The sequence below is a fragment of the Crocuta crocuta genome, unplaced genomic scaffold (assembly GCF_008692635.1).
Source record: "Crocuta crocuta isolate KB4526 unplaced genomic scaffold, BGI_CrCroc_1.0 scaffold30, whole genome shotgun sequence".
NCBI lineage: Eukaryota > Metazoa > Chordata > Mammalia > Carnivora > Hyaenidae > Crocuta > Crocuta crocuta.
The window spans coordinates 11,160,516-11,182,755 of NW_027528345.1; the positions used below are offsets into that span (position 1 = coordinate 11,160,516).

At 38.0% G+C, this 22,240-nt stretch overlaps 1 protein-coding gene across 10 annotated transcripts in view; it reads left to right on the forward strand.

Annotated features, from left to right (window-relative positions):
* Window positions 1-19,179, forward strand: part of ATF1 (activating transcription factor 1) — a 74,819-nt gene extending 55,640 nt beyond the window's left edge. For 9 of the 10 annotated variants that reach the window (XM_077753371.1, XM_077753378.1, XM_077753375.1 and 6 more), the window contains 4 exons: window positions 6,493-6,623; window positions 10,523-10,705; window positions 10,791-10,950; window positions 17,676-19,179. In XM_077753371.1, the coding sequence (XP_077609497.1) occupies window positions 6,493-6,623; window positions 10,523-10,705; window positions 10,791-10,950; window positions 17,676-17,820 (619 nt within the window). In that variant the 3' untranslated portion in view covers window positions 17,821-19,179. Of the gene's footprint in view, window positions 1-6,492; window positions 6,624-10,522; window positions 10,706-10,790; window positions 10,951-13,904; window positions 14,019-17,675 lie in introns of those variants that run through there. The other variant, XM_077753374.1, reaches the window with a different exon arrangement.
* Window positions 19,180-22,240: the final 3,061 nt, after the last annotated feature.

Consider the following 22,240-nt stretch of genomic DNA (forward strand, 5'->3'; position numbering starts at 1 on the left):
ATTGCGTTCTGCACTGGGCATGAAGCCTACTTTAAAAACAGAAGAAGAAGAAAATCTGGAATTACTCCCAAACATATACAAAGAAAGAACAGATAGCCTCATGTCCCAGGCAGGCAGAAAGCCAAGCCATGTTCTTATGAGGTAACAGGAAGCAAAAAGGAAATAGTTATTCCCAGGAAAGAAAGGATCATTATTATCCACTGGGTCTGGATTTGGAAAGGAAGGGACAACATGAATTTTCATTTCCCTTCTCTCAATTCAGCTCAGGAGATAATCTATTTATAAAAACTCTTGAGGGTCCTCCTTAGTTTAAGAAATTCTTTTACTATAGCCCTCAGTTCAGCCTGAGAGCAAGGAATGAGAGATCCCTGAAGAGGATCGCCAGGAGCCCCAAGCCGGTCGGTCGTATTTCAACAGGTCACTGCCTTTTCAGAGTGGAAAAGCAGTTCGGACAGAAGCTCGCTAGGATGAATACTCAAAGGACAGAAGAGAGTGGCAGGAGTTCTATCAGTCTTCTAGTCTTGTTTTAGATACTTTTTCTCTTTTTCATTAGCTATTTGCCATGAGTTTTTAATGAAACTATTTTGGAATTTTGAAATCTTTTGGAGGCCTCTTTTTGCTAATTAAAATAGGTAACCCTTGCTTTCAAGTGCACTTCTTGAATGAACTTGTCTAATTCAATATTCCTCATACCAGCCATTGTAATTCCACTTTGTTTTAGTGAAAAAAGAAAAAATTATTTTGCTAGGTATCTAACTTCCAGGACTATAGTTCTTAAACATAAAATAAGCAGGTGTGCTGGAAGGTGGCACACTAACTCTAGATCTAAAGGATCCCATTTGTTTTAATCAGGCCTTTGGGTTTCTCAGAGCCAAACTAATACCTAAAAGGGTCTTGCCCTGGGTGGGATTTATGAGTTGTTTTACAGTGTGCTTCACTGCAGGGAAGTTTTCTGGATGTCACTAGATGGGTGACCTAGTATCAATCTAAGCTGGCCAAAGAACAGGACCAGCTTATACTAACGTTGAGAGTCTTAAGTTAGCTGGTGAGTACTCTAACAGCTCTTAAGCGATTTGACCTGGGCCCACTAATTTTTGTGGCTTTTTGGTTTCTGAAATCTCCACTAGCAATAACCTTTATTTACATAAAACAAGACAAATATGTGCCCCTCAACACACCACCAGTAACCAAAACCTGTCACTGCAGAGTGGTTAAGAGAAGCCTTTGTGTACTACCAGCAATTCCCAAAGTGAACTAAACCAACAGACTCCATTCAGGGAAATGAACAAGATTAAACCAGCATGCTCCAGTAAATGGGGACTGCAGACTGGAACTAGGAAAGAATTCCAGGGTGGAAGCGTGGGCTGAACCAAGGGCTAAGGGCTGGTGGTTCCTTAGAACCTCCTATCAGTCCAGCCTGACTAGACTTTTTTGGAGAGTCAGATCTGTAGTTTGAATGCAAAGAGAGCAGAGCTAAAACTGAGAGGGACTTACCAATGGCCCTCGGCAACAGGGAGAAAGACGGTGAACTCTGAAGGGTTTGCAGGGCTCTGTGCCTGTGTTTTTCATTGTCCCCAGATACTGCCAGAAGTTCGTTTCTGATCCAGAAGCCACCAAATCTGTTAAACAGAATTCAGCTGTGTAAATTTGAAGGTCTCACTGGCTTTATTAAATAATTCCTGAATAGGGCAGATCATATCTAGCAAGTAGAGGGGAGCTCAAAGGAGCTGTACAAAATGGAAGCTTTTTAAAGGAAGGAAGATGGGGCAAGAAGATTTTAGCAAAGAAAAGGATTGTTCCAGCAGGGTGTCTTTTTCTTAGTGGGAAGAGCGGTGGTTCTTTTGATGCAGATGACCTCAGCCTCCTCTGGGGGAAGGAGAGGGTCTGTGTGGCACTCATTGGCACTGATCCGAAGAAAAGTTCTGACTGACTAAAGACTACATTTCTTGGGGAGGTTTATAGATTAGGTATTAAGCCCTGGTTTCGGGACTCAGCCTAAGTGATGCCATTTTGGGTCTGTGGTTTTCTTTTTAACCATACAAATACATGAGCTGGAAGCTGAAGCAAGCATGAAAACCAAAGTACACTCATTGCTTTAGGTCTGCTGCAGGAAGGGACTCTGAACCTGAGATTTCTGTATTAAGCTGGGATCCCTGCAGGAAGCTAGAACATCTGAAAGGAAGCTTCCCCACATTAAGCTTTCTATGTTACACCAAATTAGGGTCAACCAAATATGAGTTCAGTGTGAAGAATCGTAAACATACAAGGAAATAAACCACCATAAGTGAGAATCCATACATATAATATATAATCAACTCAATAAATGCAGGAAAAGCATTTGATAAAATTCACCTACTCATAAATTTTTAGCAAATAAGTAATAAAAATGGGCTTTGCTAGCATATATAGACTACGGGAACTGAACTACACATAGGACAGACCATGGCTCAAGTCCCAGACTGAATAGTAATTACAGGGTGTACATATGGACTAGATCTGAGTAACACTGCAAAGGCTTTGAAAACTGAAATGACATTGGAACCAGAGTCCACTGAATGCTGGTCAGAATCTGTGGCCTGGCACAACTAGGTTGATAGTCTGCTAAAACAAGAACATATAAAAATTCCTCCATAGGATTTACACAAGATCCAGAGTCTGATATCATAATATTGAAAATGTCCCAAATTGGCATATAAAGAACCCAGAAGAATCTTAACTCGGCACCGGAAGACTGTCAGTGGAGATGCCATCACCTAGATGACACAGATGTTGGAATTCTGTGACAGAAACTTAAAGGAGCTGCTATTAAAATATTCTAACAAGTGTGAATTCTCTCAAAATGAATAGAAAGACAAACTCCTAGCAAAAATAGAAGCTATAAAAAGAGATCCAAATAAAAATTTTAGAAATAAAACCTCACTGGATGGGTTGAATAGGAAAATAAAGATAAGGAGATAGCTTCAAAGATAGTTCATTGGAGATTATCCAATCTGAACAATAGAGATTAGAAAAATTCACTAATTTTCAGAGACTTGGGAGACAATACCAAAGGTTTTAATATTTGTGTCATTCGAATCTTAGGAGAAGTATGTTGCCGAAAAAAATATTTAAAGATATTTGGAATGTTTCCAAATTTGGTGAAACCCACAGATTCGAAAAACTCAGCAAACACTAAGCCATATATATAAACACAAACCCCTCCCCAGACAGGTCATAATTAAACTGATAAAAACTAAAAACAAAAATCTTGTGCACAGAGAAAAATCACACGTTACTTAAAAGGGAACAGTGTGAATCACTACAGATTTCTGATCAAAAACAAGAAGGCTAGAAGGAAATGAAATACATTTTTTTTAAGTTTGTTTATTTTTAGAGAGAGCACACGTGCGCACACGCAATTAGGGGAAGAGCAGAGAGAAAGGGAGAGAGAGAGAGAGAGAGAGAGAGAGAGAGAGAGAGAGAGGGAATCCTAAGCAGGCTCCACACTGCAGCACAGAGCCTGAGGGGCTGGAACCCAGAAACCAGGAGATCATGACCTGAACTGAAACCAAGAGTCAAGCGCTTTAACCAACTGAGCCACCCAGGTGCCCCAAAGAGAAGTACATATTTAAATTGCTGAAAGAAAAGCATTGTCAATTTAGAATTCTCTGTCTAGTGAAAATATCCCTCAGGAGTAGGAGGTGAAATAAATATTCTCAGATGAAGGAAAACTAAGAGCAGTCATTGACAGCATACTTGCTCTAAAGTAACTGCTAAGAACGCTCTTAAGACAGACAAAAGCCTGGAAATTTAAGAATGAAGAAACAGCAACAGCAAGATCTGGGCAAGAATAATGAACTTTTCTCCGATTGAATTCTTTAAAATATGTTTGGTTGACAAGAAAATACGGCATTGTCTGATGGGGCTTTTAGCGTATGCAGACGAACATAAGGGCAGAGATAAAGAGACTCATTCTGGAGGTAAGATTTCTAAGGTTCACTTGACATGGTAAAACAGTGATTCTAAGTAGCTGAGGTCTCTATATTATAGCCCCTTAGAGCAATTACTAAATTATATGAAGAGATTTAGTCAAACGTATGGTAAATTAAAATGGAGTTCTGAAAACTCTTCAAATAACCCAAAAGAATACATAAGACTTTTGATTTCTTTTTTTTTTTTTTTTTTAAAGTAAGCTCTATGCCCAGTATGGGGCTTGAACTCCTGACCCTGAGGATCAAGAGTTGCATGTTCTGGGGCACCTGGGTGGCTCAGGTCATAATTTCACAGTTTATGGGTTCAAGCTCTGCATCGGGCTCTATGCTGACAGCTTGGAGCCTGGAGCCTGCTTCAGATTTGTGTCTCCCTCTCTCTCTGCCCCTCCCCTGCTCACATACTGTCTCTCTCAAAAATAAATAAAGGTTAAAAAAAAAAAAGTTTCATGCTCTATCAACTGAGCTAGCCAGGCACGCCCAGAAGTCTTTTTTTAAAACAGAAAGCAAGGCTCCTATGTGGCTCAGTTGGTTAAACATCTGACTGTGGCTCAGGTCATGATTTCACGGTTTGTGAGTTTGAGCCCCACATCAGACACTCTGCTGTCAGCACCTCTATTTCCCCCTTCTCTGCGCCTCCCCTGCTTACTCTTCTCTCAAAAATAAATTGAAAAAAATTTTTTTAAAAACAGCAAATAATTGGTAGATCAAGTGACAACAATAATTAAGACATGGCTTCAACTCATTAAGAGATTATAAAACTCTAAGCCAATATAAATGAATATAAACAGAGATCCCTAGCAGAATATGAGCTTTAGCAAACTAAATCCAGTGACATATAAAAGGTGTTATACATGATGAACAAATAGGATTTATACCAGGAATGCACAATTGGCTTAACGTCTGGAAATCAATTTTGTTCATATTTATAGAATAAAAACAAAAAATATATGATTACATCAGCAGACACAAGAAAAAGCATTTTTTTAACAAATCCATTTGATAAAATGCTCATCAAACAAATAGATGGGAAATTTTCGGGGGTGCCTGTGTAGCTCAGTCAGTTGAATGTTTCTTGATTTTGGCTCAGATCACGATGTCTCAGTTCATGGGATGGAGCCCTGCAACAGGCTCCGTGCTGAGCATGGAGTCTGTTTGGGATTCTTTCTCTGACCCTTCTTTGCTTGTGTGCATGCACACTCTCTCAAATAAATAAACTTAAAAAGGGGGGCGGGGAGCTCCTCAACCTAATAAGGTACATCTCCAAAAGCCCATAGCTAATAGCATTAATTTCTTTAATTGAAGCTTAATTTTCACTGGGTAGAACCAGCTTTTGGTCTAAGTAAGAAAGGGCTTAATGATTGAATGGTTTGCTATTTGGAGGTTGTAGATGACTTATTCCTGGAAATAGAGGCTGTTAGGAATGCCATGGCATTCCTGCATAGGCTGGATGGTTGGCATAGATAACAAATGAGATCCTTTTCAATGATAAGGTTGTTTTCCCCCTTTGTGACTCTTTTTTGTTTTTACAATGAACATAGAATTCTTAAGATTCCTTTTTTCTTTTTCTTCTAGAAAGAAATAATGCTTAATTGTTGTTCCACCCCCGATTGTGTTTTGGAAGTTCTTTCCTTTCATTAAAAGAATCTTTTTCTATTCCCATATTCCTTGTCATAAGCCCCATTTTACCAAGTCTGAGGAATACCTGTGGGATTATATTTACTTCCTGTTAAACAATTTTATTGGGGCACCTGCTGCTCAGTCAGTGGAGCATGCAACTCTTGATCTCTGCGTTATGAGTTTGAGCCTCAGGGTGGTTGAGAGATTACCTAAAAATATTAAAAATCATAAACAGTTTATCACTGGTAGCGTGTGCTTTTTATAGTAGTATTCTTATTTCTTACTGGTTTCTTAAAACTGTGGGCTTCTCACTATAGAGTTGAAGGTTGGAAAAATAAATTTGGTCTTTTTATTTTTGAGAGCAAGAAAGAGAGCTTGAGTGGGGGAGGGGCAGAGATAGAGACACAGAATCTGAAGCAGGCTCCAGGCTCTGAGCTGTCAGTGCAAGGCCAACATGGGGCTGGAACTCATGAATCTTGAGATCATGACCTGAGCCAAAGTGGGACACAACCAACTGAGTCACCCAGGTGACCCAAATTTGGTCTTTTTAAATAAAGGTCACTATTTAGAAAATGAATACTGTTCTTGTTAATTAATGAAATACCTTACAACGGAGTCCTCTCTCTTCTGGGGGAAAGAGACACTTCCTACCTCTATAAGGGCCTTGTACATTAAAAGGCACTCTGTGTGAGTATTCAGTGTCTCTTTTCAGGGAGCCATAAACTTTAAATCATGACTCGCCTGCAGTACATCATTACAGTAGTCTGTGCTCAACTAAAGGGTTCCTTGACAAAACGGTTTCGATATCTAGATTATTGTACTTTTAACCTGAGATTGAAAAAGTTTCGGCAGTTTGTTTTTATAAAGCTATTTACCGGCATTAACAGAGTTTTATTTTTCACAGAAAAATTTTGAAAGATCTATCTTCTGAAGATACACGTGGCAGAAAAGGAGACGGAGAAAACCCTGGAGTTTCTGCTGTCACTTCTATGTCTGTTCCAACTCCCATCTATCAAACCAGCAGTGGACAGTACAGTACGTATAGGAATACATTTTTACGTGACGGATACACAAAATCTAAAGAAGGGGTGTAGAGAAGACTGTCATGCTTCAGTAGTGAGGATAATTAATTGAAGGTTACCATTTTGAGCCAAAAATCATGCAAAATACTTTTTCAGCATTATCTCATTTACTCCTTACAACTTTGTGAGGAAGGCAGTTACCAATTTATGAGGAAACTGAGCCTTAGATGATGAGAGCTTAGATGACGTCCTTAGAGTCATGCAGCTTGTAAGTGCTACGCTTACTTTGGAGTTCTGACAGATGCATGGAGTCGTCTAACCACCATAGTCAAGATGTAACTTCATCATCCCATGGAATTCTTTGTGCTGTCCATTTGTAGAGGATTTCTCCTTCCGTTTCTAACTCCTGTTCCTCAAGTCTAATTGACCCTTGCCCCAAAGTCTGTGTCCCATCCCCCCACCTCTCACGTCTCCAGTCACCACCGTGACCCTGGCTCGTACTCCCATCTGAATCACTGCAGTGCGCATCCGCTTGGTCATTTTGCTGCCATTCTTGCTCTCATTGTTTTCCATACCGCAGCCAAAGCAATTTATTTAAAATGTCAATTAGATCACACCACTTTGGCTCCAAACCCTCCAGTGACTCTCCATCATCCCTAGAGTAAGTCTGATAAGGCTAAGCTACATTCAATATCTGGCCTCCCTTTCCAAACTCCAGTCTTCTCTGCCACTGTCTGGCATTCTGGCAACACAGACTTTGTTGGTATCTTTCCAATATATGAAGCTTGTTTCTGCCTCAAGATACTTGGGCTTGTCACCCCCACTGCCTGGCATATTCTTCTCCCAGAGCCTCATATGGCTTTTACGTCCTCACTTCTGCTCTGCTCAGGTGTCACTTCTCAAAGAGACCACTCTGTAAAATATGTTCTCTTTAGGTAACTTTCTTACATTTTTATTTATATGAAATTGTTAAAAAGTACATATTTAATTACAGATTACATATAATTATACATCAGTTTATTTATGATCAATTCTCAAAGATAAGTTCCCTGAGGGAAAGAACTGTCTTGTTCACAGCTGGGTTCTTGGCCTAGCAGGCCTGGCGCATAGTAGGCCTTCAGTGAAATTTGTTATGAATAAATTATTTAAAGAACACATAAAAAACACCTCAATGAGGACACACAAAAACTGAGAACAATGGTTGCAAGGAAGGAAACCTGGGAGTAAAGATCAGAGACCGTTGAGAAGTTTACTTTCATTTTAAGTAAAACTGATTTTTTTTAACCATACACATCCATTAATTACTGCTTTCAAAAAAACTTTTTAAAATCTTTTTTAATGTTTTTATTTGAGAGCAAGGCAGAGCACTAGCAGGAGAGGGACAGAGAGAGAGGGAGACACCAAATCTGAAGCAGGCTCCAGGCTCTGAGCTGTCAGCACAAAGCCCAAAATGGGGCTCAAACCCACCAACTGTGAGTTCATGACATGAGCTAAAGTTGGACATTTAACTGTCTGAGCCACCCAGGTGCCCCTAAGAAGTTTTTTTCTGAAAGCAGCATATTAGCACGTTAAAAATTATGACATACTAATAGGGCAGATTATTCTAAGACAAAGTTCAGAATTATGAAAACTACATAGAAACTTAGGCAAATATTTCAAATATAATTGAAATAAATACAGTTCAAAGTGGTGTTTAAGGCAGCTTGATCCAGTAGAACTTCCTTGATGAAAATGTTCTATATTTGCATTGTCCAGTACAGTAGCCACTAAGCCATGTGTGACTGTTGAGCACTTGAGATGTGGCTGGTGAGACTGAGGAACTGAATTTCTTACATTGTTTCAGTTAAGTAGCGCCATGTGGCTAATGGCTACTGCATTAGTGTAGATTTAGAGTAGACTCAACCAGAAAATACACGTTAATCAAAAATAGGAAGATAGGTTATAAAAATGGAAACAGTTCTGTATTATTTATTACGTATATTTAACATCAAAAGATGTATCTCTAGGGGGCCTGGGTGGCTCAGTCAGTAAGCATCCGACTTCAGCTCAGGTCATGATCTCACAGTCTTGTAAATTCAAGCCCCGCATTAGGCTCTGTGCTGACAGTTGAGAGCTTGGAGCCTGCTTCGAGTTCTGTGTCTCCCTCTCTCTCTGCCCCTCCCCCACTCAGGCTCTGTCTCTCTCTGGCCCTCTCAAAAATAATAAACATTTAAAAAGTGTATCTGTTGGGGCGCCTGGGTGGCTTAGTCGGTTAAGCGTCCAACTTGTGCTTAGGTCATGATCTCGCGGTTCGTGGGTTTGGGCCCCGCGTCGGGCTCTGTGCTGACTGCCAGCTCAGAGCCTGGAGCCTGTTTCAGTCTGTGACTCCCTCTCACTCTGACCCTCCCCTTCTCACGCTGTGTCTCTCTCTCTCTCCTAGAAATAAATAAAAACATTAAAAAAAAAAAAAGTGTATCTCTATACGTGTGTGTGCATACACATTTTGATTTGTATTAATGTATCCGTCTATACGAACATGGAAAATCATTCAGAAGAGGATGTCTGGGGTTGAAAATGGTTGCCCCAAGTGTGGGGCAGCCAGTAGAATAAATCGGAATCAAGAATAGGACTTCTTGTTTTGTTTATATATTTACGTTAATATATATGTATATACATAATATGTGTTGGAGGGGAGACAATTAAAAACAATTGCTAATCTAAGTTTAAAACAAATCTCTGCATCTAAAACTTAACTGTCATTAAAGTCATATACATTAAATTATGTGGAATATTTGCTGTTTGGCAGCGGATGAGGGATAATTACATACTCCTAAAAAAATACTTTCAATTAAAACATACACCCAGACAAGTGTGTTTTGGCTTCCTGATACCCAGAATATAACATGCATTATAAGCTGATAAGAGGGCACAGAGATGAGGCATTAGATTCTGAAGGGGATTTATTACATGGGATTGCATAATGCTAAAATGTTTTCCATTAGGTCATATCTTATGGGTGTTCATTTAAGGTTTGAGAGGAAAGCATAAACATAAGTAAAATTCATTGAGGGGTGCCTGGGTGGCTCAGTCGGTTAAGTGTCTGGCTCAGGTCATGATCTCACAGTTTGTGAGATCGAGCCCCGCATTGGGCTCTGCGCTGGCAGCATAGAGCCTGCACGGGGTTCTCTCTCCCTCTGCCCCTTCCCTGCTCTGTCTGTCTCTCTCTCAAAATAAACAAAAAAGTATAATTCATTGAAAAATGTGGTGAGGCACATAGTAATATGACCTCTTTCTCACAACAACCTTATTGGTGACGTTCACTAGGAAGGGACTTGAATAGATAACATTTTTTAAATTATCACTTAATAACATTTAGTACATTTTAATAGTGGTTACCACTAGACAGTAGAGCTCAGAAACAAAGTGTGAAGATTTATATTTTCATTATGTAGCCTTTTATCCTATTAAAATTTTTTCTGTAGGCATAGGCACATTTAATCTACTCACAAATATTTTTAAGCTTATAATCTTTTTAATGCTTCTTTTGAATAAAAGTTACAAACTGTGTTAATGTTTCCTTCTACTGATTTTCCCTTTAAAAGTTAGCCATTGGTACCCTCTCCTAATGGCCCAGAACTGCTGTGACAACATTAGCAGTTAGCACGCAGTGCTCCAGTGAGCCCAAAATGTGTTTTGACTGATCTACAGTTTGAGACTAAATTTCAGATTAGTGCATGTGAACTATAAAATTTTATAGAGAAATGCCATTTTATTTTTTACGTATATTTCGCTCAGAGTAGTTAGCAGTTACCAGGTGGAACTGCATTCAGACCTGTTTTAATATATAGTGGTTGGGTTTTTTTTTTTCACCAGTCCTTTGCAATTAGTGTATCGTATAGCCTTACAATAGCTATGTTCTCTCTTTGGTTAAAGTTGCCATTGCCCCAAATGGAGCCTTACAACTGGCCAGCCCAGGCACAGATGGAGTACAGGGACTTCAGACACTAACCATGACAAATTCAGGCAGTACTCAGCAAGGCACAACAATTCTCCAGTACGCACAGACCTCTGATGGACAGCAAATACTTGTGCCCAGCAACCAGGTGGTTGTACAAAGTAAGTATGTCTAAGTGTCTGTGGTAAACATCCCCATGTCCTTTCAAAGACATGTCTGAATTAACTCATTCTTCTGACCACACAGCTGCATCAGGAGATATGCAGACGTATCAGATCCGCACCACACCTTCAGCTACTTCGCTGCCACAGACTGTGGTGATGACCTCTCCTGTGACACTTACATCTCAGACAACTAAGACAGATGACCCCCAACTGAAAAGAGAAATAAGGTTGATGAAGAACAGGTAGGTAGTAAAATTGTACTGCCGGGATGGGTAATGTTTTTGTAAATCTCGAAACATAACCAGCTGTTAACTGGAATTGTGAATTAAAAATGAGAGATTTGGGGTGCCTGGCTAGCTTGGCTAGTTCAGTCGGTGGAGCACACGGCTTTATCTTGGGGTTGTGAGTTTGAGCCCCACAATGGCCATACAGCTTAGTTTAAAAAAAAAAAAAAAAACGGTTTATCTCAACTTTATTTTACTGAGTTTTAGGTTGTATCTAGTTCATTTCCAATGGGTCCCACTGCACACTCTGTTTAATATATGACCTAGAGTTCTTTCATTTTTATTGTGTCTTTTGACTAGCACAGCTTTTCAGACAATATATTTTGTTCTTGTTGGGCTGACAGAAGTTAAATGAAAATAATAATTTGCTGCTTGCCATTGATAGCGAGAAGAGGAAAGAATTCCTAAAAAAACTGATGGACACAGAAATGCTAAAAATGAGTCTTACCCATGAATATATAGCAGTGATTTAACCTCCAGCAACACTTACTTTCACTTAAAATGTATTTTAAACATAGTTATATAAGCTGTGTATACATCAGCCATGAAAAACCACCAGTTTTTTGAGAAAAAGAATATAATGGGTAGCCTTCTGCAGTGAGTTCAAGGGAAAAAAGAGAAAGGACACTAATAAAAACTATGTTAGGAATCAAAAAGGGTAGGTACCCACCTATAAAACACATATTTTAAAAATTACAGTAGGATTCTATTTTTTAACTCCTCACCAGTAAATTAGAAAATTAGAATAAAAGGATGATTTTCTAGAGCAATAAAAATTATCATACAAAGACCAGAGAGAGGCATTTAATTACTTCAAGGTAAATGTTTCTTTACTAAAAACTGAGAGTAAGCATCATCGTGAATGAACTTGGTCACATGGCAGTATTGTCTGTTGTTCTGGAGGTTCTGACAATTGCAATAAGACAAGGAACTGAAGTAAGTTAGGTGAATACTAGAAAAGAATTGTGATTTTTGTTGTTGATATGATTATGTGCCTAGGGAACCCAAAAGATTTGTTAAGAATTTCTAGAATGAGACTTCTGTTTCTGACCATATGACCTCGGCTGTGTAATATTATTAAAAGCTTGATGAAATATGAAAAACACCCTTTTAAATGACTGGATGAGCCTGCAGGCAAGTAAGATATAGCTCTTGAAGTTAGGAATGAATCAGAAGCACAAGACCATGAAGTTAATAAGCACTGAAGCAACCTCTGTATAATCTGTAGATCAGTTCAAATCTTTGTGATTGGTAGAGCTTTGGTACGCAGGGGGGACTAGGAACAAAGCCTGGGGTCTGTGCAGGCTGCAACTGGATCAGAGAGGATTATTCTTCATGAAGTCAAGACCCAAGTAAAGTTGACCCTTGAACAACGCAGGGGTTGGGTGCCGACCCTCCCTGCCCCGCCCCACACTTGAAAATCTATATATAGTTTTTGACTCCCAAAAATTAGTTGACCAGAATCTTTAACTGATAACATAAATAGCCGATTAATACACATTTTCTATTTTATATGTAGTATATACTGTATTGTTACAATAAAGTAAGCTAGAGAAAAGAAAAATATGAAAAAAATCATAAGGAAAATACATTTATAGAACTATACTTATCAGAAAAAAATCTGCATATAAGTAGACTCACACAGTTCAAACTTGTGTTGTTCAAGAGTCAGCTGTAATTTAAAAATGGTCTGGGTCCATAGTGCCCCCAACTTTTTGGAAGAAAGCAGTTTTATCACAGGCTCTAACAGATTCCCATACATCAAGTTCTAACAAATACAAGTTGAAAAATCACAGACTATCCAAGGAGTTAGGCCTCCATCATCATATGTGCCAAGCCTTTATGTAATTTTCACAAAAATCTTTGAGGTGTATATAATATTATTTTCAGTTTTTCTTAGGTGAAGAAACTGAAGTGTAGAGGGGTTAATTTCTTTGCCCAAGGTTAAACTACTTAGTAAGTGGTAGAGGTAGGATTTAAACACACGGGTCCAGGTTTCAGAGTCCAAAGACTTAGATATTCAAATATACCATACTACCTTTCAGGAGCAAGAGTCATCAGAAAGAGCACACAACAGAACACCTTTTGTAAAGCCTTCAGTTATCTGTCTACTATATTTAAAGAAAAAACGGGGCGCCTGGGTGGCTCTGTCAGTTAAGCGTCCGACTTCAGCTCAGGTCATGATCTCACAGTCCATGGGTTCAAGCCCCACGTTGGGCTCTGTGCTGACAGGAGCCTGCTTCAGATTCTGTCTCCCTCTCTCTGCTCCTCCCCTGCTCACACTCTCTCTCAAAAAATAAATACAAGCTGAAAAAAAATATGCGTGAAAATCATCAAAGGTCGAGATTATAAAAATGATAAAAATTGGAAAAGAAAAAAACCGCTCTTAGTAGTAAATATATATTCATCTGCTTAGAATATCCACGAGAATCATCTACAAAGTATTTGAAAGCTTGGAAAGGAACCAACAGTGTACTAGAAACAAACCTTTAACTATTTAGTGTAAAACAAGAAAAGAACAGGGGGTATTATGAGGATTTAAAGGAAAGAAATCCTTACCATTTTTTTATATAATTGTCTATTTTTTTGAAATGGACTTACAGAAAAATTATTAGAAGTAATGAATTTATAACATTGCTAAATGTAACACCAATTTTCAAAAAATTATATTTCTTTCTATCAGCAGTAGTTTGGTAAATAATTATTGAAAAGATACCATTTATGTTATCAACAAAATACTTTAGAAGAAATCTAACAACAAAAGATGTCCAGGCCACTTATGAAAAATATGTGCAATGTTTTTGAAAGACCTTAAGGAAGATCTAAATAAAATGGAGAAATAGATACTATGTCCATAGATATGGAAACTCAGTATTATAAAGATGACTATTTTTCCCCCAATTGATCCATAGATTCAATGCAGTTCCGATCAAAACCCAAACAGGTTGTTTGAAGAACTTGACAAGTTGATACTAAAATTTATAGAAGAGTAAAGGGCCAAGAACAGCCAAAATATTCCAGACAAGAATAAGGTGAGGAGATATCAAGTTTTACTTACAGCTGTGGTAATTGAAATAATGCGATACTGGCATGGCATTGAGAAAAAAACAAAATGACCAGTTAAATAGCTCAGAAACCAATCCATGGACACATGACACCCTGATACATGAAAGATTATTAGGGGAAGGAGGGACTCTTCAGTAGATGGTATTAGGATAGTTATTGATAAATGAAAAAATATTGGATTTCTTCCTCACACCATACACAAAATCATTGCAGAAGGATTAAAAACACAAATGTGAAAGATGAAATTTTCAAACTTTTAGGTGAAAATATATAATATGGTTTCAGGAATAGGAAAACAATGCACACCCCTCCCACAAACATTAACATAAAAGATTCATTAATCTTCATTAAAATTAATAATTTCTGTTCATCTGTAGAGTGAAAATACAAGCTCCAGTCCTCCAGAAGATATTTGCAATATAGCTAACAAAAAAATAAAAGATTTGTTCGAAAAAATAGAAATGTCTTCTAAATTATCAAGTACAGCCCAACAGAAGAAAAATTGGCAAAATATATGAATAGGCATTTCTCAGAAAACACAAGTGGTTAATAATCATGAAGGATTATTCACCCTTATCAATCAGTAATCAAAGAAATGCATATTAACACCACATACTTAGTTACCATTCATCCCCATCCAGTTGGCAAAAATCTTAAAAGTCTAACCAGGAATTGGCAAGAATTTGGAATAATGAAACTTAGACTGCTTATGGGAGTGAAAGTTGGTACAGCCCCTTCGGATTAATTGGCCTTATCTTGTACAGTTGACCTGGATATGCTGTGTGACTAAGCTGTTTTACTCTGGATATGTGACTGAGACTTTTGCAGGAAGCATGCATAAAAATGTTCACAGCAGCAAAAATCAGGAAACAACCTAAATAGTCATAGTAACAGAATGGACACACAGATTGTGTTGTATTTATACAGTCTGATAGTGTTCATGGGTATTGACTGATCACTGTAACAGGAATAAGTATTAGAAAAATAAAGTTGAGTGAAAACAAGTTGTAACAATACATAAAGTGTCATTATTTTAAAACAAGCTTTAGAATATAAGCAAGCTAAATTATATATAATAGAGGCCTATAAATATTACTAACACTGAAAATAAGTAAAAGATGGAAGCTAGTAATTGCTTCTGGGCGAGAGAGGGGTATGGAATCAGGAGATAGCACAGAAGGCTCTTCAACAGTATAGATCATATTTTCTTATTAAATCAGGTGTTGGGTTTACATGTGTTCATTTTATTATTATGTTTCATAACATATCTACACCACATACAGTCTTTTGTGTGTATACTATTTCATAATGTTTTTTAATTATAGTGATTTATAAGGAAATTTAGTAAGTTTTTCTACTATGAATTACTATCTTGAAAATAATGGGAAGTAATATTCACATTAGTGACCAGAAAAATCATAAAATACTTAGTAAGTTCAATAGGAGAGGATCGTATTTGTTTGTTTATTTTGAGAGAGCTAGAGAGAGAGTAAGACAGAGAATCCCAAGCAGGCTCTGTACTATCAGCACAGAGCCCCATTCGGGGCTCAAACTCAATGAATCATGACATCATGACCTGAGCCAAAACCAAGAGTCAGACATTTAGTCGATTGAGCCACCCAGGCACCGCTAAAATACACATATAAATTTCATGGGATTCAAACTATAGATTTCCATGGAATTGGACAAAATAAGATGAGAGTTTACATGAAAGAACAAAGTGTTCAAGAATGGTCAAGAACAGAAAGAGGTTACTTGTCCATTAGACATTAAAACATACTCTCTAAAGCCACTGTAAATCAAAATTTGGTATCAGCAAAGAGGCAGACAATAGCGTTCGCAAACAGGATAGAGCCCAGAAATAGCTTCTTATGCTAGTTAAGTACAATACTTCTAGGGGCGCCTGGGTGGCTTAGTCGGTTAAGCGTCCGACTTTCGCTTAGGTCATGATCTCGCGGTTCGTGGGTTCGAGCCCCGCGTCGGGCTCTGTGCTGACTGCCAGCTCAGAGCCTGGGGCCTGTTTCAGTCTGTGACTCCCTCTCTCTCTGACCCTCCCCTGTTCACGCTGTCTCTCTCTCTCTCTCCTAGAAATAAATAAAACATTTAAAAAAAAAAATACTTCTAAAGGATAGCATATTTAATACATGTTATCTGACACACCACCACATCTGAGAGAAAATTAAATTGAACTCCTGTATATTATATCACATACAAAACTAATTCCAGATGGATTAAAGACTTAATTGTGAAAAATTAAGCAAAAAAATCATCTTTGAAAGAAATATACAGTGCATAGAATTTTAATCTAAGCCAAGAAAAAGACTAAGAGAGAAGCACTTATGGCATAGGATACAAAAATATGAGAAGTCAAATGATAGAAAATAATATAAAAACAGGGGTACCTGGGGGCCTTGGCTGGTTGAGCTTCCGGCTCTTGATCTCAGCTCAGGTCATGATCTCATGATTTGTGGATTTGAGCCCCGTGTCAGGCTTCACCCTGACAGCTCAGAGCTTGCTTGGGCCCAAGTTCTCTCTCTCTCCCCCCCTCCCTCACTCACACTCGCCCTTCATCTCTCAAAATAAACTTTTAAAAAGGAAATAATATAGAAACAGATAAAGGATAATATGTATAATGCACACAGAGTTCTTAGGTCATTGGTCTTTGTAATTTCTCATTGTAGAACAGGAAAAGGTATGAATAGAAAAACGGTATGAATAGGCAGTTTCCATAAGAGAGCCAAAAGACCAATAAGCTTTTGAAAAGATGTTCAATCTCACTAGGAGACGGGGAAATAAAAATGAATTAACAATGAAGTGTTCACATGGCAAAGATCTGTGCCTATGTGGAAACATTAAGACAGTGTAAAACAAGCTGCAGATAATACCTATACATAATATAGAAAATACTCAAAATAATACTTCTCTACATAAGTAATACATGTATGTGACTTCACAGAAATATTCTAAGAGGACATGTACAAAACTGAGTATCAAGCACTGTTTGTAATTAAAACCTAAATAAAAATTGAAGAAACAGTGTCAGAAGTTAGCCAGAGGACCCATAAATTTCACTCCTTGGTACTGGAACATATGCTCACAAAGAAACTGGCATAAGAACATGCATGGCAGCTAAAACTAGACACAGCCCTGGAGAATAGATGAGCAGACTCTGGGGATGGTCGCACAATGGAACACACTCAGCAACAGTAAGGAACAGACCGCCGCGAAGCAACATCCATGAGCCTCAAAAAGACAGTGAAAGGAGACCAGACACAAGGGCGTGTACTGTGTGACTCTGTTAGTTGAGGTTCTAGAATAGGAAAAGCTTCATCTGTGGTGATAAAAATCAGAACAGTAGTTGTTTGGGGGTGAGGACTGACCAGGAATGGGCACGAGGGAACTTTCTGGGACAACAAAGAAGTCCTGTGTCTTGGTAAGTGTGGGAGTTCTATATAGGTACGTGCATTTGCCAAAACTGATTGAATTCTGCACTTAAGATCCATGTATTCCGCCGTGTAGAGATGTAGAGAGGTGACCAGGCAGGATTACTGAGGTGCATTTACCATTTAAGGAATGTGAACTTTCTTCTGACATTGGTTTTTAATGCTTATATTTAGAGAAGCTGCTCGAGAATGTCGCAGGAAGAAGAAAGAATATGTGAAATGCCTGGAAAATCGAGTTGCAGTCTTGGAAAATCAAAATAAAACTCTAATAGAAGAGTTAAAAACTTTGAAGGATCTTTATTCCCATAAAAGTGTTTGATTAAGAAAGAAAATATTTTTTGCAGACTTGCCTAAAAATTAGATGGATTTCTTTTCTTTTTAGTGGAGTTTTATAAATTAAAAGGTCAAATGAAGCTTTTTATTTAGGCTTTTTCAACTCAGAGATAATTATCATATGCAAGAGATCTGGTGACAGAAGATAAAGTGGAAAATGAGCTCAAGGAAGTCCCTGGCACAGCTGGAAACTCTGGAAAAATGAAACCCACTCACGAAGGGGCCAGTGAGCGCTCGCCAATTTGAGTTTCCTAAATGACAGTAACCCAAAAATGCCTGAGAAGGTGATATTCGGTAAATTGATTTCAATTTACCCCTTTGGTTTGCATTTGTACCATTTCCTAAAATTTACCTTTTTCACTTGTGTGCGTGTGTGCGCGCGCGTGTGTATGTGTTTTATTTCTGCCAATAAATTCTAAATTACAAATAGAAAAGCTAATACATAAATATATAAATTATGTGTTTTGATTACGTATATTTGTTCTAGTGTCAGATCATTGAAATGGGTTTTTTAAAGTTTGTTTTTTGGACTTGAGAGGGGTTTTGAGACTTGGGTTTAACTATTTTTGAGGCTTTGTCCTCAAAGGCATCTAAGGTACATGAATGGAGTATGGTGATTTTGTAACATTTTTTATCAGAATGGAAAGAGAACTTCTGTTTAAAAGTTTGATACTTTTAAATAGTTTGGTTTTTGGTTACTCTGGGAATGGAGATTTTCTACAAATATATAATTGTTTTTTGATTCTATATTCTGTATGCAGTTGAATATACATTACCTATTCTGTTGTGCTTTAATAGAATGGAATGTTTACAGGCCCGTGAGATGATTATTAGAGTATTTTTAACAAACCTTCTGAAGATGCATACCAAAGTTTTCCAAGAGGATTTTATAATCAGTTTAATGTAAGGTTTATCAGATTCTAAAATAGTATGGTTATTAAGGCAATTTTATGTTAGAGACTATTTTGTAATGTAGTGAATGGTACATTTCTAAGAAAAGTGACTGCCAATATATTTTTATAGCTAATCTTTATAAATTCTAAAGTTGAGTTTTTAATGATTATTTTAAATGTTTATATAGTTTAGTAAAAAAAAAATATTTTGCATCTCAAAGTATCATTTTTATATTATGAGAAGTAAAGTTTCCAGATTGGCTAATATTTGAATTGCAAGTTTTGTATGCAGTTTATCCAAAGGTCAAGAATGCCATCTGTACCCCAGTGTCTAACCTCTGTATTCTAGTGTGTATACACTTTGAAATTGTACTGCAGAACTGTTGTGCGCTTCTTACACAATACGTATCATATTGTTGTCTGTGAAATTAAAGGATATTTGATAAAATTAAGTTTGCTGAATGTAAAATATATTGCTTGTTATGTGATCAACAAACTTCCTGATGGCCACTCTGTTAATTACACTAACTATAGGGCCCTTCTGGTTTTAAAATGAGGATAAATTTTAAATTCTGGTCTACACAATTATAATAAACTAAAAGTAGCTAAATTTCTTGTTTGGCAAGTGTTTACAGTTAAGGAGTCTGTTACGTAGAAAGCTTAACACAATTGACAAATTTGTGTAATCCTAATGAAAAATTTTCATTAACAGTATTTTTTTTAAATGAGACTCTGTTGATTTGGCAGCAGTTTATGAAAAGAAGAAAAAAGTTTGATCACCAATAGGATTACTTATATCACTTATTATTTGATATATAGCCAGAGCCTCCGGCCATTAGGCCTGAAGGTGGTGAGCAGGTACGGGGTCAGTGTGTTATACCAGGGGTATTTTAAAGGCTATATATAGGCTATTTTACAAGATTTTAAAAGATTATTTGTTACGCTTGGCTGCCGTAGAGATCCTTTTGCTCTTAATGCCTTAACAGGTGACATCCACAAATATTTAAACTTAACAATGGCTTGCAGACTTTTGCTGTAGGGCCTTGCTTTCACTACACCAAGTTACCGAGGCTAGCAATACATAATAGGCATGAGCAAGCTACTGCTGAGGCTGTTAATGCATACCAGACTATGTTTCAAGAGGGTTTTTTGTTGTTTTTAATGTTTGTTTATTCTTGAGAGACACAGAGACAGAGCACAAGCTCTGGGGGAGGGGCAGAGAGACAGGGAGACACAGAATCCAAAGCAGGCTCTAGGCTCTGAGTTGTCAGCACAGAGCCCAACACGGGACGTGAACCAATGAACCGTGAGATCATGACCCAAGCTATTTCAAACACTTAACCCACTGAGCCATCCAGGCATCCCTCAAGAGGTTTTTTTTTAACTTGAGGCCAGTGAGGAACTTAAGAAATTTTAAAAGTGATTATAGTCCAAACCTGAAACTAGATTCCAAAAGTTCAATAGACTAGTGAAATTATTTCATTGGCTCAATTGTCTATTTTACATATATTGTCCATTTATTATTATAGTGATGGAAATATTGACCATCAACAAGTCTTGAGTAGGGACACCTGGGTGGCTCAGTTGGTTAAGCATCCGACTTCGGCTCAGGTTATGATCTCACGGTTCGTGGGTTCTTGCCCCACGTTGGGCTCTGTGCTGACAGCTAGCTCAGAGCCTGGAGCTTCCTTCAGATTCTGGGTCTCCCTGTCTCTCTGCCCCTCCCCAAGAGCTCTCTTAGTCACCCTACTGAGCCAGCCAGGTGCCCCTGGCAAGAGTCTTGAGGGACAGACATTCGGAGATTTAGGCCATTTAACCTTTTTTTAAAATAGTTTATTTCTGAGACAGAGACAGAACATGAGTGGGGGAGGGGCAGAGAGAGAGGGAGACACAGTATCTGAAACAGGCTCCAGGCTCTGAGCTAGCTGTCAGCACAGAGCCCGACGTGGGGCTCGAACCCATGAACCGTGAGATCATGACCTGAGCTGAAGTTGGACGCTTAATCAACTGAGCCACCCAGGTGCCCGTAACCTTTCTTTTTTTTTTTAAAGTTTGAGAGAGCACACACACGTGAGCTGGGGAGGGGCAGAGAGAGAGGGAGAGTGCCAGAATCCCAAGCAGGCTCTGTGCTGTCAGTGAGGATGGAACCCATGAACTCATGACCTGAGCCACTATCAGGAGTCAGAGGCTTAATGGACTCATTTTTTTAAGAGACCAATTCTGATAACTCACCTTTTATCAGTATTAAATTTCTTTGAAGCAAACAGGTATTAGAGATCAAGTCTTTTTATCATTTCATGATTGGGATCCTTTTCCTCAAAATTAACAGATAACAGTAGTTTGCTGCCTTCCATGAGTATATATAACAGTTTTTAACTGGTAACTTATGTAAATAGGTTATAGATTGTTACAAGTTCAGGGTTTGCTATATACACAACATACACAGTCATACCATTTACTTAATATCTACTATTCATGGAGTGCAACAAGCTTAGTAAATGTACCCAGGAACTGTATTAAAGTAATGCCATCCATTCATTCATTTATTCAGCTATTTATTAAAGGCTTTACTAGGGAAAGAGCGATGAACAAGGCAGTGCTACAGCTCTTGTGGAATTTAGATCTCTAGCTCATCCTGTGAGCTTGTTGACTTGCCTAAGATTATAGGAGTATTCATAACTAGGGATCTGGGGCTCAAACCTAGTAATATCTAACCATTCAATAGAAAATAATCTTGGGGCACCTGGGTGGCTCAAGTCAGTTGAGCGTCCAACCTCGGCGCAGGTCATGGTCTCACAGCTCATGAGTTCGAGCCCCATGTCAGACTCTGCTGACAGCTCAGAGCCGGGAGCCTGCTTCAGATTCTGTGTCTCCCTCGCTCTCTGCCCCTCCCCCATTTGTGCTCTGTCTCTCAAAACTAAACATTAAAAAAAATTTTAATAAAGACAAAATATAGTAGTCTTGGGGCACCTGGCTGGCTCAGTAGAAGAGGCGTGCAACTCTTGATCTCGAGGTTGTCAGTTCCAGCCCCGTGTTGGGTATACAGCTTACTTTTAAAAAAATTAAAAATACAAGGTTACTAATCCCATTTACAAAAAACAAAATAAAGTCTCTATACAACAAAACTAGGGTTCATACCTAGGTGTGGATCAGTTCCAAAGTTTGTGGTCTTAACCACAAGAATGGACCTTCTTTTCTATCTGTGTTGAAGAATCTAAAAGATTTGTTCCATTGTTATCTTTACCACCAAAAGATTTTTAAAGTTCTGTTTAAATGTGTCCACTAGATGGCAACCTCCATTTTAAAAATCACAGTTTTACAAACTTCTAAAATAATAAAAAACTGAAGTTTGACACACAAAATCCTTGTACACTGACCACTCATAATAATAAATGTTAACATTTTGTTATCTTTACTTCATTTTCTTCCTTAATCCAGTTTCCCTCGAGTCCATGTTTTTATTATTTTTTTTAAGATTTTATTTTTTAAAATAATCTCTACACCTGACATAGG